At 41.6% G+C, this 17,150-nt stretch overlaps 1 protein-coding gene across 2 annotated transcripts in view; it reads left to right on the top strand.

Moving 5' to 3' along the window:
- rev3l (REV3 like, DNA directed polymerase zeta catalytic subunit) overlaps window positions 1–17,150 on the top strand; it is a 77,435-nt gene that overhangs the window by 30,870 nt on the left and 29,415 nt on the right. For both annotated transcript variants that reach the window (XM_063495543.1, XM_063495542.1), the window contains exons 2-8: window positions 6,121–6,310; window positions 6,735–6,809; window positions 10,066–10,226; window positions 13,158–13,290; window positions 13,475–13,569; window positions 14,842–14,946; window positions 16,803–16,887. In XM_063495543.1, coding sequence (XP_063351613.1) covers window positions 6,121–6,310; window positions 6,735–6,809; window positions 10,066–10,226; window positions 13,158–13,290; window positions 13,475–13,569; window positions 14,842–14,946; window positions 16,803–16,887 — 844 coding nt within the window. The remainder of the gene's footprint in view (window positions 1–6,120; window positions 6,311–6,734; window positions 6,810–10,065; window positions 10,227–13,157; window positions 13,291–13,474; window positions 13,570–14,841; window positions 14,947–16,802; window positions 16,888–17,150) is intronic.

Genomic DNA, 17,150 nt, shown 5'->3' with positions numbered 1-17,150 from the left:
GAGCAGGTTTTGTTCTTTCTGATGCCTTAATTGGATGAGCACTTCAATGTACCGACAGTATGTCTGCAGGAATTTACCTCAGCTTAACAGGATGGATCGAAGAAGAAAAGGTTCTTAGTTAAATGCTCAAACCTGTAGCACAAAAATGAGCCATCCATTTGAGTCAGATGTTTTTCCTCTTTGAAACCCTGCACAGTAGTGCTGGGCGATATGACGATATATATCGTGTGGACGATAGAAAAGTGTCTATCGTGCCATTTGTCTTCTATCGTTTATATCGTACTAACCCAAATTTTATAAATTATTACATAAAATATATAATTAACCCTTTACAACCGGTCGGAGCAGGCACACTCCGTTTTACCTAACTATTTTTAAATCCCTGTAGAACTGGAACCACGTAAGGTAGTGCAATATTTTTTTTTTTTTTTTTTTTGCATGTGAAACCGGAGGAGTTGTACTTACATCTTATGCCATTAGCTTGTCCAAGGTCACGGTTTCCTTCCACATATAACTTTGCAAAAATTGCATAAGAAGCACATGCAGCAACAAAAACATAATATTCCAAACTTGCAGCAACAAAAAGATAATATTCCAGAAACACGCTTTGCCGACGTTCATAAGACTTCCTACGCTGGCATATACGTCAGCGCGAACTATCGCATGTCCGCCACTACCTGCCCGAAACCGGAAGTGACGTCATTTTCGCGAAAGGGCTTATAAGCCTATGTTGGTGTTTTTAAAAGACATGTTTGACTTTATGCTTTTCTGTATCGTTTCTGGGATGCTTAGAACTCAAATTACACTGTTGGAAATAGTTTATTTTGATGCATTATAATATTTATTTTCATTTTTCCTGTAGTATACAAAAATTAGTGTATCTCAAAAATAAAACTATGAAGACACTCAAAATAAATTTCTCGTGGTTGGAAACTTTTGTATTTACAGTTTTGAGGGATACACCTCTTAAATTTTTTTTAACTAGAAATATATGTAAAAAACAAAACAAAAACGATTTTCAATTTGTTTGTAGTTTATTGCACTACAAGTTTTTGCAATTTATGTAGTTACTATGGACTTAATGCATACATATTATTACAATTTGGGCTATAACGGTTGTATTGATATATGGAAACTTGAAATACTCCCGCAAGTGGCACTACAGCATGTAAAAACATAAAGATAAGCTCTGGCGGACTTGGTTCTATGGTAGGTCTTAAAAGGTTAAATAGCCTGTGGCAAATATATTAGTGTTGTCTTCTCACTATACATGCTCTTAACTTTATGCAAGAAAAAATAAAGTATAAAAATATATATATTTTTCGCAAAGAAACTCCGTCTCGTGGTTTGCGAGCTGGTGCTGCTGTACGTGCACCCGGATTTGCGACATACTTTACAGTAACTCAAAACAAAGACTGCACCCTTGGCACTCGCTGTTTACAGACTGCGTACCTAGATGACCACAGGTCAGGTCGTATATCGTGATATATATCGTTATCGTGATATAAAATAATTCATATCGTGATAAATATTTTTTCCATATCGCCCAGCACTACTGCTCAGTCCCCACTCCCTCTACTTCCTGTTCTTCTTCTTTTTCTTCAGCTCCTGAAAACCTTCACTTCTAATTAGGGCTGGGCCATACCGTTCATGGTAATACTGGTATAATGTTGGGCAACAATACGAAAATGGAATATAGCGATAGAATATGGGTAAAACGCACATGCGCAGTGCCTTTGTTTTCATACGCACATGGCGGGAAAAGCATGGCGGCGACGGAGAATTAGAAGGGTGAAAGCGGATCGTTGAATGAAACGGATGAACCAGAATTGGTTTGTAAAAATGTGAAAACTTCAGTGGTGTGAAACTGGTTTAGCTTTCGTCTGTCAGATACACAACAAAGCACTATTTTTGGTAGAGCATGCTAGCGGGCCGTCGTTATTACCGTGTGTTTTTTGGAAAATACAGTGCACCTAAAATCAATCCTTTGATTTTTCTGAAAATCTACAGTGCCCCTTATAATCCCATGTGCCTTATGTATGAATTCTGGTTGTGTTTACTGACCTTGAAACGATTTTATGTGGTACACGGCGCTCGGAAATCTGTCAAATGTTTTAGTACGACTTTGCTAAGCTACGAACCCGCACCGCTTGATGGATTGTCAGAGTATTACGGCTATCGTAGGGAGGAGCCTCGCGGAGTGATACGTACTGTGCTTCAACATAATATTACTGTACTGTGTGTGTGTATAACCTCTTTTGAAGTTCAGTGGATATTATACATGGTTATGCTGAGAATATGTCGGCCAATTTCCACTTGAAATGCCTTTTGGTTAAATTGTCAGCAAGGAATTTGCATTTGCACTGTTAAATTTTTATATAACTTTAATGCACATAAAAAACAGCTGCTTGTTTAAGTGAAAATACATTGATGGTTTTTTTGCACTAATAAAGTTGTGGAGTTGTAAAGTATTTTGTCTAGTGTCAATTATATCGTCAGTTACATCGTTATCGCAAATTATATATATTGTGATAAATATTTTTGGTCATATCGCCCTGCTCTACTTCTAATTGTATAGACACTCTTTAATACATTTTTTGTTTCTCATCTTAATTTCCATCCTTCTGTTTCATTTTATTCTTCTGTTTTTTTTTTTCTTATTTTCCTGGTGTTTGTCCCCCCTCTTTCCTCTCATGCAGACACACACCTCATGCCTGTCAGCTCTTCTTCTTCTCTTTCTGCTTTTTTAGACACACTCTCGCTCCTTCTCCTTCTGTCTCTCTTTCTGTGGCCTGACCAGCTGGGTGGAAAGAATCACTTGTTTATCTCCCCTGCTGCCCGTCAGAGGCTTTTGCTTTGCTGCCACCGTTGCCTAGCAACTGCAGCAAAAGTCGGCATTGGCTGCTTATACAGAGACTGTGTGTGTGTGTGTGTGTGTGTGTGTGTGTGTGTGTGAGAGAGAGAGAGAGACACTCCATGTTGACTCGGCAGGCTGAGGACAGACACGCCGCTCTCACCACTCCCTCGGCGCAGAAGTGGTCGCCAGCCTTTGTGTGACTCCAGAGTAGGCACACTTACACAAACCTTAGCAGTGTTCAGTGTAGACACACAAACACATGGTACAAACAAGACTGGGACTTCCCGATCTCACAGTCTGTCTGCATGCCATGAGCCACCAATCCACATTTTCACTAGTGATCAGCTGATTGTCTTATTCAATGAAATTTTCATTCCTTGGATGAAAATATAATTTTGCTTCTCCTTTTTTTATTTCTGTTTTATTTTGAGTTTCAAGATCACAAAAATTTGTTATTACAATTCTAACCGTGATCATGGTGATCTGTGGAATCAGTGACTTCTTTATGTCTTCCTGTGTTATGCTCACGTCTCATATATACAAATATTTGCTCCATGTCCTTTTCACTTCTACTTAAGGTAGCTGACAGAATCACCTGAATATAAGTACAGAGTTAGCTCCGAGCATATACTTTATATAAAAGATGGACTTAGTGGCATTTAATATGGGAGTCTTTGATCAATTCTCAAACAGCCATGACACAAACTGCAGTTCTAGCACTTGGATTATTACAGGGTAATCCCAAAAGTAAGCTCTCCCCTTTTTTTTTTAAGAAATACAAACAACCGTTTATTTTCTATAATATTGACATCATTTCAAAGGTTGAAGAATTATTTATTTTTCTACATTATTGCCATTTCGGTCGATGCATTATTTGTAGACACTGTTCCAGTTTGACAATGCCCATGTCATACCAGCTCACCATGTTCTTCATCTTTCACCTCTTCATCGGAGCAGAATCATGTTCCAGACAAATCCTCTTTCAACTTTGGGAACAAACGTTTTTCACATCCATGCACAACTGTTCATACACTTCCGTCAGTTGGCTATAAATTTCAACCGGTTTAACGCCTTTTGCGTTTTTGATGATGATCAGAAGGTGTGCTCCAAGGTCCAGTGTAAGATAACTTTGGATTAATACTGTTAGTGCGAAGCCACCAGGAATAATAATAGCTGAAAATGACTAGGACTGGACAAGGTACAGTCCAATCCTTTTTTCCTTTTTTTTTTTTTTTTTTTTTTTTGTTTGTTGCTGACTGATTAATCGTTTCAAATTTTTTGCTTTGCCTAATAAAGAGCAGTAATGTACAGTCCAAAATCAGCTGTTTGACTTTCTGCTTATGAAAAGGCTTTGACAGTCAGTGCCTCACAGGCACAGTTTTGTTTAAGTATTTCTAGCAATCAAGTAATTGATAAATCCAATAATTGTTGCGTATCTAATCATTGTTAATGGGAAACAGTGCGGGCTTACAGGCATCATTGTAAACACATCCATATCTCCTGTCATTATGAGTAGCTCTGCTTGTATGAGCTCCAGCACAGTAGATGCCTGATTCTGGCATGTTCTGAGGATCTCATTGTCTTTCAGCACCACGTTCCATCTTGCATCGCCCTCCCTTTCCTGTTCAGATGCCCTGACATGTATCTTGGTGCAGAAAATGCTGGGAATATTTCTTTTGTTTTTTTGTTTTTTTTGAGGTGCCACCTTGGGGGGTCTCGACAATGGTGCCCCGAGGACTGCGGCACTGCATCATACACAGCATCTGTCAAACCACAGAATGAGGATGGAGACTTGGCAAGCTGTGGGTACATGTGTATGGGGTAGAGGAAGAATGCCAGAAGCTCCCCTTTTCACTCTCCTCTGTTCTCCCGGTGGTGATTGTGGGGAAGTCTCTGGGCATGTGCAGACACGTCTGGGCAAGAGTCAAGCTCTTGCTCAATGCTGCCTCCTCCTGTCCAACTGCCTGTCAGCCTGTCAGTGATGCAAGATAAGCAGACAGAAAGAGGCTTGGCATGGATGAGCCTTACCACCCTCTGCCTTCGTTGTAATTTAATTTTCACACTGCTGTTGTTATTCTCTACGTGAGGCTTAAGACAGCAGATAAAAGCTCTGGCCCAGGCTGATAATCACAGCGAGAGAATGAATCGGAGCATCTGCAGTACAGATCACCTCAGATGACTTCAGTGTGCTTGTCAGTGTGGGAGCAGCGTCGTGTCACACCGTTGGGTCAGCCGGCGCAGAGATGCAGTATTCCTAACTTCACATCGGCCTCTGTGCTGCACTCCTCCCACACTTTTCCTCTCTTTTTCTGTGGAGTTTTTCAGCTAATTAGCTGGATTTATACAGTGTGCGTGTTTGTCATGAATCACAGGAGTTCAGGCTTTTCAACACAGATGAATGGATGGGGAGGAAACCCTCTATACAGGCCATGTCAGTAGTTTTACAAGTGTAACATGTGTGAAGCACGATGGTGCGCCACACATGTTACACTCAGGATGGGCCGTGTCACTGATTCATAGTATTTTGGGGGGGTTGCCTTGGAAAGTTTTTAATAAATGAAAAAACATTATAATCCCAGTTTGAAGCATTGAGATGAACATTGGTGTTGTTATCGTTGGATCCAAAAAACTAGTGTGAGGAGGGTGGGTCGGACTGTAAAACGTCATTGGCTAATGACCGATAGTTGACAACTCGTAGTCAACAAGCCTGCTGTTTCATACCACTGATGATCCTCCAGATGTAATTCATTGTGACCAAAAATGAGGGTCATATTGCCTATACACTGACAAGGAAAATGTTTACATATGTCAGTACTGAAAGCTGTTTTCCCATAGACTTCAATATTACTGGAAGTGTTTTTACAACCACAGCTCTTACTGTCTGGTGGCCTTCAGATAGAAGGAGGTTTAAGGCAATTCCACATTGGCTTAATTTTTTTTTGCTCGAAGCTTTGTCCAAGTTTTATACTGTCTTTGGTTTTATCCCAACATTTTCTTAAATGATACAATTATCAGCTGTAATGAAGCAGTGCATCTGCTAAGAATAAGAGCTTGCATAAACACCATCACCACAATTGAGCGCTGGCAGAATTGTATTGGACACTGATCTTGTGACTCCCAGAAGAGAAATGAGCTGTACAGAACGTGTTTCTAATGATCAGCAGCTTACATTCTAGTCTGATGTGCATTTCGATGTAAGAGACTTGGAAAACATGATAATTAATTGTAATCCTGCTTTAATAGAGTTTCTTATTGCGTTGCAGGCCAGAAGACGTGTCTCCACCTCCACGGTGTGTTCCCCTACATCTACGTGCCGTACGACAACTATGGGCAGCAGCCAGAGCGCTACCTGCGGCAAGTGGCCTTCAGCATCGACAGGGCCCTCAACGTCGCCATGGGAAACCCCACCTCCAACAACCAACATGTCTTCAAGGTGGTGCTGGTTTCCGGCATGTAAGTAACTTGTGTTTGCTGTGTTGTACCGACACAACTGAGCTGAGATTTGCTTCAGAAAGCAGCTTGACTGCACACTTTGGTAAAGGTTGTTGTTAAACACAGCCTTTCTGAAACAACAAAGGGTGTGTGAGCCAACAATTGTGACTTAAGACTTCTCTAAACACTCAGTTTCAGATATACGTATTCTAAGTTTTCATGTCACATTATTGCTAATTCAGTTACTCAGACTCTCGTCAGCTTCAGAGTCCACTTTAAGATTGTGGTTTTAGCTTTTAGAGCTCTGCATGGACAAGCACCACTGTGCACCAGAGAACCTTTACTTTCTGTGACCTGTCTATATGTGTATGTATACTTTACTTTAACATGTGTATGTGATGCAGGTTTACATATTGAATGCCTTTTTTTCCTTCTTTTCTTTCAGGCCTTACTATGGTTATCACGCCAAGGAGAAGCTCTTTATGAAGATCTATTTATACAATCCTCAGATGGTCAAGAGGTAAGGATCGAAGCAGTTTAATGTGAACAGAGATCATCCCAGCCTCCTGTTGTTTGAATGCCACACTGTGCGCACGAGTCTGCCAGCTTACTAAACTGAAATCGATCGCTGCGTATTCAGCTGTACTCATTGATTGGCTGAGTGTGTGTCCATGCATGAAAGCACACGGGAAGACTGTGAATTATTTGCCAGAGTGATCAGTGTTGGTGTTGAAAGTGTGAGTGGAGCTACTGATTTGAGGCTTGGCAGAGAGCGAGTAACTCTGTTAGAGAGAGAGGGACAGAGGCTGGAGGAATGAACGATGTATCACTGGGAGGGGAGGGGAGGGGTGGGGTGTAGGAAGGAAGGTGGAAAAGTAGACTGGCCTTGTATGTGTGTATGTAAGTATGTTTAGGGTTTGGTTGCATTTTTGCCAGGTGTTAAAATAATTTTTTTAAGGTGAAACCGTAAATTTTATTTGTAATTATATGTATGTTTGGATGTGAATATATATATTTAGGCTATACCAGACCTTCCCAAAGTGTGGGGCCCGCCCCCTAGGGGGGGCGCAGAGCCATTGCAGGGGGAGCGCGGTATGAAAAGGGAAAAAAAACTAAAAAAACAACGCTAGCACGGGGGCGCCTCCACAAACGCAAAGGAGGAGATGAAGCATCGCTGAATATGTTTCCAAACCAACTTCATTCTAAGCCAAAGACTAGAAAATATGGTGAAGCATATCTTCCCTTTGGCTTCACCTGCACAAGTGCAAAGGTAGGTCTCCCCTACATTTTTATTGTAAAACAAAGGGGGGCCTAGCAAAAAAGTTTGGGAACCACTGGGCTATACAATGGCTTGGCGTTCATCCTGGGTTCAAACCCACTTGGGGTCTTTGTATGTGGAGTCTGCATGTTCCCCCATTTTCTCTAAGAACTGTTGTTTCTCCCGCCTTTGGAAAACATGCAAGGTTAATGCTGCCGATGTTAGCCCCGGACACTCTTGGAAAAGAGATTGTAAATGTCAAGAGTTTCAATCACTGATTAAGTAAAGTTTGATTAGATTAAATACCCAGTATTTCCAGTAGTTGTCATATTCAGACTATGTACAGTCAGGTCCATAAATATTGGGACATCGACACAATTCTAACATTTTTGGCTCCATACACCACCACAATGGATTCCATATGAAACAAACAAGACATGCTTTAACTGCAGACTGTCAGCTTTTATTTGAGGGTATTTACATCCAAATCAGGTGAACGGTGTAGGAATTACAACAGTTTGCAAATGTGCCTCCCACTTCTTGAGGGACCAAAAGTAATGGGACAGAATAAGAACCATAAATCAAACATTCATTTTTTAATACTTGGTTGCAAATCCTTTACAGTCAATCACAGCCTGAAGTCTGGAACACATAGACATCACCAGACGCCGGGTTTCATCCCTGGTGATGCTCTGCCAGGCCTCTACTGCAACAGTCTTCAGTTCCTGCTTGTTCTTGGGGCATTTTCCCTTCAGTTTTGTCTTCAGCAAGTGAAATACATGCTCAATCGGATTCAGGTCAGGTGATTGACTTGGCCATTGCAAAACAGTCCACTTCTTTCCCTTCAAAAACTCTTTGGTTGCTTTTGCAGTATGCTTTGGGTCGTTGTCCACCTGCACTGTGAAGCGCCGTCCAATGAGTTTTGAAGCATTTGTCTGAATATGAGCAGATAATATTGCACGAAACACTTCAGAATTCATTGTGCTGCTTTTGTCAGCAGTCACATCATCAATAAATACAAGAGAACCAGTTCCACTGGCAGCCATACATGCCCACGCCATGACACTTCCACCACAATGCTTCACTGATGAGGTGGTATGCTTAGGATCATGAGCAGTTCCTTTCCTTCTCCATACTCTTCTCTTCCCATCACTCTGGTACAAGTTGATGTTGGTCTCATCTGTCCATAGGATGTTGTTCCAGAACTGCGACGGCTTTTTCAGATGTCGTTTGGCAAACTCTAATCTGGCCTGCCTGTTTTTGGGGCTCACCAAAGGTTTACATCTTGTGGTGAACCCTCTGTATTCACACTGGTGGAGTCTTCTCTTGATTGTTGACTCTGACGCACATACACCTGCCTCCTAGAGAGTGTTCTTGATCTGGCCAACTGTTGTGAAGGGTGTTTTCTTCACCAGGGAAAGGATTCTTTGGTCATCCACCACAGTTCACCACAGGTCTTCCTAGTCTTTTGGTGTTGCTGAGCTCACCAGTGCGTTCCTTCTTTTTGGGAATGTTCTAAACAGTTGTTTTGGCCACGCCTGATGTTTTTGCAATCTCTCTGATGGGTTTGTTTTGTTTTTTTCAGCCTAATGATGGCTTGCTTCACTGGTAGTGACAGCTCTTTGGATCTCATCCTGGCAGTTGACAGCAACAGGTTCAAAAAGCAAACAGCACACTTGAAATGAACTCTGGACCTTTTATTTGTTCATTGTAATTGGGGTAATGAGGGAATAACACACACCTGGCCATGGAACAGCTGAGAAGCCAATTGTCCCATTACTTTTGGTCCCTTAAGAAGTGGGAGGCACATATACAAACTGTCATAATTCCTATACTGTTCACCTGATTTGGATGTAAATACCCTCAAATAAAAGCTGGCAGTCTGCAGTTAAAGCACATCTTGTTCGTTTCATTTGGAATCCATTGTGGTGTTGTATAGAGCCAAAAATGTTAGAATTGTGTCGATGTCCCAATATTTATGGACCTGACTGTAAGCGGGGCCTGTATGGAAGCCTTTGTATAGACAAATCAGTAATTCTCTGTCTTCGTATGACTGAATGGTAAAATTTCTAAACATTTAAACTTTTCTTGGGGCTGTATGTGGACTAAAGTGTATATGAAGATGTAGACATTTTATATTAAATTAAAGCATGCCAATAAACTACAATTCTGGGCCTAAGTGAGCCAATCCTTGACATTTTGGCCTCTGCTGTGCAGCTTGATAAAAATGTGGTATGACATCTCTGTGATCTCTCTTTCATCCTCAGAGCATGTCCTCAGAGCAAAAAGGAACAAAATGATTAAGCTTTGCTGAGAAAACTTTATCAGATACAACTTGTAGCAATCCTTGATTTCAAGGCAGACTGCAGTTGTGCCTGGTCTCCACCAAAAACAGTCGGTTTCTCTCGAGCTGGGGGAGCATTTGTTCAGTTGTAAGCGGTTAAATGTCTTTTCTTTAAACCCCAAGTGGCACATGTATCTTTTTTTTTTTAAATGGAGCAATCTGTGTTTGTTGCAGAGTGTGCGAGCTGCTGCAAAGCGGAGCCGTGATGAACAAGAGTTACCAGCCTCATGAGGGCCACATCCCCTACCTGCTGCAGCTTTTCATAGACTACAACCTGTACGGCATGAACCTGGTTAACCTGGCAGCTGTCAAGTTTCGAAGCAGCCAGAAAAAAGGTAAGGGATTTGGACAGGGAGAGCACAGATTTCCGATCTTGTCTTCTTCTCTTTTTTTGTTTTAATTTTCTCTCAGTTTTTTCTTCGTGCCTTGTCATCAAAATCTAATTTTAGCATCTGATTGTAGTACTGACCGATAAACATTTTCCTCATACTTGGAAAAACCCATAGATTTAATCTGACACTTACCCTCGTGTACTTTAGGATGCAGGACAGGCTGCTGTTTTTTCATCAGTTGGCAGTGCCTTTTTTTTACTCATTACTTGATTGTTCCCTCGTTGCTCGGCAGGGATGAGAGCAGGCCAGGGAAGGGTTGCCATGCCTTATGTCATATTGAATTAGTCTTGATCTCCCCTCAGCCTCAGGATGCCTCTGTTGTCTTGTGAAAGCTTTCTCTGTTTTCATCCCTAATGTTGTCCTCACGCTTCCCTTCACATGTTTTGTCTTGTGGTCTTTGCTCTTTTCTCTCTCTTTTTCTCTGAACTTGCTTTTTCTGACCTCTTTGCCATTCTTTCTGTCTTGTTCCTTTCGTTAATGACCAAAGGTGAAATACAGAGGACGCATACCTCCACATGAAAGTAACTAGTGAAAAAGTGTGAAGACAGGAATGGCAAGCAGATACTGGGGATCAGTAGCCCGCAGTCTCAGACTCTTCATTTTATTTGTCTGAGCTCCCTGTAGCTGAGTCCTGTGGAGCCGTGTCACATCTACAGAGTAACAGATTAGACACCTGCTGCAGCTGCTCTAGGTTTTGGCTTCTGTTTGATTTATAAGGTGAATACATAGCAGAAGTTGGATGTGACAGTCTGTGAACAAGCAAAACATGGGAGACACTTTTCATGCTGTCTTTATCTAATATTAGCCACACTGCAAGCAGCTCTATAAAAATAAACCATCATCTACCCTGTAGAATTACAACAGGTTTGAATGATGTTCTTTGCTTCTGTCTTTCTTTGTGTCTTCTTACACATGAAGGAGACAGGGAGCAACTTTAGTCCTGATTTGAAGAGGCGTTTGACCAATGTAAAAAACAGTATTTCCTCCTTTTTCTTCACCAGCTACCATCGCTTTACGTGCTAAATGCTCCACCATGCTGGCTATCAAGTTTGTAGTTTACTTTTGCCATTATCCGCTTAGCAGAGAAGTAAACAGCTGACTGATGTGGCTGTTTAATTTAGATAACATAAGAACCAGTTTCCTGTTGGGATCTGCAGTCTGCATCGGACGACTCGGGGTGAGCATTTTCACTGCCACCATGATTTTGGTTTTTTAACATAAATCTATTTATTTATATATTTTGGTAGCCAGAAGTGACTATTTGGATGACAAGGTGGTGACCTACGTCATCAGCTACTGCTAGTTATCTTATCAAGCTACATCCATAAACTGTACAGGTGCATCACAGAGACACACATACTTGCTAATTATTGCTAACTAACAGACTAATGAAATAGAATTTCACATATTAAAACTGAAGCACAGAGGGCTGCTAGCTACAGCTTTCACCCAGATGATAAAATATTATACTGGGTTCTAAAAAGCTTTTACTGCTGTAAAGTTTGATAATTTTACATGGGTGTCTATGGGGATTGACTCAGTCTCTAGTGGCCATTAGAAGAACTGCAAGTTTTAGAAATTTCATTAGCTTAATTTTTTAGCCCTGTATTTGTGTTGGCAGCAGTGGGAAGGAAAAATTCCCTTTTAACAAACAGAAACCTGTGGTGTGACCAGGCTTACAAAACAGCGGTCATCTGCAGCAACAGGTTCGGGGCGAGAGGAGGGAGACGGGACAGAAGAGACACTGTGGAAGAGAGCAGGAGCTGAATAATATCTAATGATCAAATACAAAGTGGTCTATAAACAAATAAAGTCTGAAGAACCAAAAAATGTGTCATTCTCCAAAACTTGTGGACCTACATGTATCTATGATTTGTGCTACAGTGAGCTGAACTCTTGATATCTCTGTATTGATCTGTTTCACATAACTCCTGGAGAGAGGTGGTAGTGTGTGGGCTTGAAGCTCAGCAGTGTCTTGGGACCTCACAGTGGTAGTGTCACGCTGGGGGTTTCTCTTCAGATCTTTGGTGAATCTTACCCAACTCCTCTCGCCCCTCGTAGGCACTAAAACCCCTGATTGCCAACTCTGTTTGATCTGAGTTTAGGCCTAAACTCAGCCTTCTGGTCGTCGTGCCCAATCAGACCTCTCTCCACACTCCCAGAGAGCATCCCGCCCAGCAGGACCACCTTCACTTGTGAGGCCATTAAAGACTCCAGACAGGAAATTCCACACTTGTTCTTTTAATAAAGTTCTTTTATAGAAGTCCTCACGCCTGACTGTCCTCCAACAAAAGCACAGTTCCCGTGTTTGATCCACCTCTACACTGATGCAATCAATGGAAAAGGGCTCCTGTTCCCCTTACAACAAAGAAACCAAAATGCTCCAATAATGGGTACACCAGTTTACATTTTCTGCTCCCCTCAATGTCCAACTTGAAAGGAAGTTCCTAATCTGGGATCAAGCAGCAGAATAATAATAGACTGAGCTGGTAAAATGGGCCAATTCAAGATAAATGAAACCCTTAATGTGTTTTGAAGTCCATTCAACAACTTGAACACTCTGGCCTCCTAAATACTGAGATTAAAAAGTGTCACAGGTACCAAAAGAACTCTCCATGTAACAAAACAACAGTTTTTTATCGTGCCTACCTTTGCTGCATTAAAGAAAGGAGGATAATCATGATTCATTATGCCTCAGATTCTCTAACAGTGTGGATCGCAGTTTAATTGCTAAGAAATGGCAGCACTGAGCAGTTAATCAATCGAAGTGTAAATGAAAACCCCGTGGTTATCCAAATGCATTTGGAAGGAAAAATACCGTTACTGTGATCCTCTCATGTGCCTCTTATGTATATCTCTGTATATGGTTAACAGATGAAGCAAAGGCAGACCCAGAAGGATCGGCCTTCAGGAGCATCAGCCCCTGGAAGATTCCCTGTACGTCCAAGCTCAACGACAGCACCATAGGAGGCACATTCGTCCGCTGGGAGGAGAACGCCATACCCAGGCGAGTCTCGCCACATCTTAGTCTAAGCAGAATCTGAATGCACTGTTTTTGGCTTATGTCCGAGCTGCAGTGGATATTAGTTCTCCGTAAAGATAATTGAAAACCAAAATGGTAGCTTGTTTTTATTCATTTATCCCCCCCCCCCCCCCTTTTTTTTTTTTTTTTTTATATTCACTGACTGTAGCTCTTTAGTCCTGGATGAGGTGGAGAGGCAGAGCACCTGTGAGCTGGAGGTTGATGCTGTTGCTGTGGATGTTCTCAACCGCCTCGAAATCGAAAGTAAGTTCACTCAGTATTGCAGCCACAAACTTAAGAAAGCAACGGGTGAGGCAAAGTGAAATTCAAGATAAAGCATGGACTGCTCTGACGGCTGCCACACATCGAATCTGTTATCAGCCCCAAATACAAACATCATGGATCTGACCTAATCCGTCCAATCACAGGGGAGCAGCTAGACGTACAGAGGATGGGATAGAGGGTTAAAACGAACCAGGGACAATAAAGACAGATGCTGTTATCTGGCAAAGTAATGTAGTGCCAGAGCAGATGCAGCTTTTGTTCCTGAAAGATTTGTTTTAATCGCACACATCTGGATCTGTTGTTTTAGCGTGTGAAAGAAAGAAAGAGAGGTCATTCTTGCACTTACAATCTGAGCGGTGCCAGTTTTGCTGAACGTTGTGTTGTCTTAAAAGCAGTCCTTCCATCTGGGCTGTAAAGATGCTGTGAGTTTTATCATTGAAATCAGATGGGACCTAACAAGCTTAAACCACACAAAGAATCTGTCTTAAAATGAAAAGAGAGGCCGCGATAGACAACAAGTGTGTGTGTTCTGAACTTATGAACTATTACAGTTTGTAAAGCCAGAGCTTTTTCTCAGGAACTTTGTTTTCCTGGGAGCTAGAAGATTCCTTCTAAGCTTTGTTTGTGTCTTAAAAACAGCAAAGATTAGGCAGATTAGGACTAGAAGATTTCAGAAAGTTCTGTGGAAAGTCCTAACAATGTGACTGAATGAGAACTGATGAGTTTAGATGTAAGGGTTAAAGAGAGAGTGTGGGGCTTGGAGGGGAGGTTAACCATTCTCTGGAAAAATTATTCAGAGAATCACTGCTTCACCCTATTAACATAATATTGGTATATAATAACTGGTCTGTGGGATGTGTAGGATGTGTATTGTCAGGTGCAAGTTATTTGTGTGTTGATAAAGCTGTTATTGTGATATGTGTGTAAAGATGCCCACTGCTTTTGTTCTTCCTGCTTCCTATTTTAAGGCTGCAGGTTTTGGATGAAATAATGACTCTGCACCTCATCTTCTTTCCACATTATTTCTTTAATGAATTTGTTTGCGGTGTTGGAGCTGCATGACTGTGTAATGACTGCTATACAGACAGAGCAGAAGTCCTGCTGTGGAAACGTGCAAAAAACCATGCAATAGTTCTTGCAGTTAAAAACAGCTTTATGAGTTGATGTTGTTAAGCACAGCTTTATATAAACACCGTGTTTGATGGTACAGAGTTTGAGTATTTTTGTGCTTAATTCTCCATTTTTGTCCAGATCAAATTGGCAGGAACCCTGGCCTGCAGGCCATCTGGGAGGATGAGAAGCAGAGGAGGAGAGAGAAGAACCAGCCCTCCCAGATTGAAACCCCCGAGTCACAAGGTACAGGCATTCACCATGGAAAATCTTAGCTTTGTCTAAGTCAGTCTATGGTTTTCTGTTTAATTTCTCTGCGATCTGGGAGTAAAGGAAAATGTATGAGTATGGTTAACTGTATATAAAAGATGGTCATAGTCACTATGCTGTCACCCATTCATTTCTTAACTCTTCAGTTTCAGCATTTGGGTCATTCCCATTGGTTGTTTGGAGCCAGAAGTGACTGTTTTTGGAGCTAGCAGGCTTGGTTATCAAGCTAGGCTCATAAACTGAACGCGTGCAATGCACAGGGACACAAATCTGCTCATTGGTGCAAAGTAAAACATATTTTCATGAAACAAAGCAGGCTGTGTTGTTTGTCAGGTGATTCCATTGTCAGGCATCAAAAGAACAAATGTGATGGAGAGGTCCAGCAAATGGAATTGGCAGAGCGCTTTTGGCTAGACAGACTTCTGTTGGCACACTTGTCAATAACAACAGCCACACCTTATCAGTATTCAGTTGGATTAGTTTTAAAAAGAAAATCACCCATGCTGCACCCAGCATCTGATCTACTTCTTGAGGAATTGCCCTTTTTTGGCGATTCTTCCATCCCCCAGAATTGCTAGTGCTGAAAGCGTAAACAGTGCCTATGATGGAACCGTGTAAGAACACAGTGTATCACAGCTTAATGTTTATGGAGCTGCATAGCCACAGACTTTGGCCATGTGACACAGTACCCATGCTGGCTACTGCCCTCAGCAGCTGCAAAGCGAGTGTCAGAAGTGACCCACGAAGCAGCAGGAGAATGCAGCCCGGTCTGATGAATCACATTTTCTTCAACGTTATGCCAAAGGCTGGGTGCGCGTCTCATTTATCTGGAGAGAAGAGCTGGCCAGCATGATTCGCTTTTAAAGAAGGCCAGTATGATGCTCTGCAGCGTAATACTTACTAAACATAGTTACAGGCCACCTACGTCATTTCACGGACGCTAATCTGATTGATTCAGAGGTTTCAGCAGGATAATGTGCTTTGTCATACTGCTCAGGAATTGTTTGACCAACATGACAAATTGTAAATTAACTTTTGAATTTCTCAATTCAGAGGAGAGGAGATGTTTTGAAACGTTGATTTGGATGCAAAATTCTTCGGTTCTAATGTGCGGGGAGTGAGTCTCATTTCAGTGGCGCCAGTGTTTCTGGTTACTGTGAAAGAGTTTTGAGAATGTCTGGAGGCAGTGTAGACTGTGGCTCACTGTGTTCTTCTATCATGTTATGCTTCTCTTTGTCCAACTGTGGCATCTGTCTTAGTTTTGTTTCTAAAGTCTCTTCCAGCGGAACGTAAAATTAGAATTTTCCATTACCTCCACTAGTCAGAGTTACAATTCAAAGAGCTGTCCATATGATCTGTGGGAAAGCACTGTCTTTAAACTACAAACCCTTTGAATCTTGCCAAAGTCTGATTCTCCCCGAAACACACACACACAGACAGAGCTGTCATGGAAATAGGCTGCCAAATAATCAGAGCACGGCTGCACTGTGACAAAAAGTTTCTCAGGCCTACACCCAAGCACATAAGCACATGGGGTTCCCAAGCTTGAAAAGTGAAGGGAGAAGAAATCAGATAATGTCCACGAATTATAGCTCCTACAGAACAATTTACAATGTGCAATTTCAATTAAGAAAGACAAAAGACTACGGTATGCAGAATTAAGGTCACAGTTTATTACAGACTGACAGCAAAATTACCCAGCCAAACACCAGCATGCTTAACAGCTTTTACTGACCACAATGTTTTAATTGTAGCGAAGAATTCCATATCTGAAGAATGTTTCTAAGCGCCAGAAAGTGCAGTGTTGAAATTGCTTGTCTGATGTGTTCCAGATCGTGGTTTTGTCACCTCATCAGAGAGTGAGAAAATCTTCATGAAGAGAGTCGAGGAGATCCTCAAGGAGAACGAGTTTGATGTGTAAGTTCCTTCTCCTTCCTTTGATTTATCTTGGTAGTGCCAGGGTACATGATATCTGAAAGACTGCACTAATCTTGATCCTTAAGATTGTTCACGAAGAAAATTCATAATCACATCACTTATTAACCTTTTATTAACGCTTCCACTTCCCTTAGAAGTGCCGTAGCACTTCGTGTATATTTTGTACCGGTGTTAGGTACACCTGTACAGCTCACATGGCCAATCACATGGCAGCCTTTTGTGACGTCTCACTCCTCTCACTC

This window comes from Pelmatolapia mariae, linkage group LG15, assembly GCF_036321145.2.
Source record: "Pelmatolapia mariae isolate MD_Pm_ZW linkage group LG15, Pm_UMD_F_2, whole genome shotgun sequence".
Taxonomy (NCBI): domain Eukaryota; kingdom Metazoa; phylum Chordata; class Actinopteri; order Cichliformes; family Cichlidae; genus Pelmatolapia; species Pelmatolapia mariae.
The sequence above is the reverse complement of the archived record's forward strand: the minus strand, read 5'-3'. Positions and strand labels throughout refer to the sequence as shown.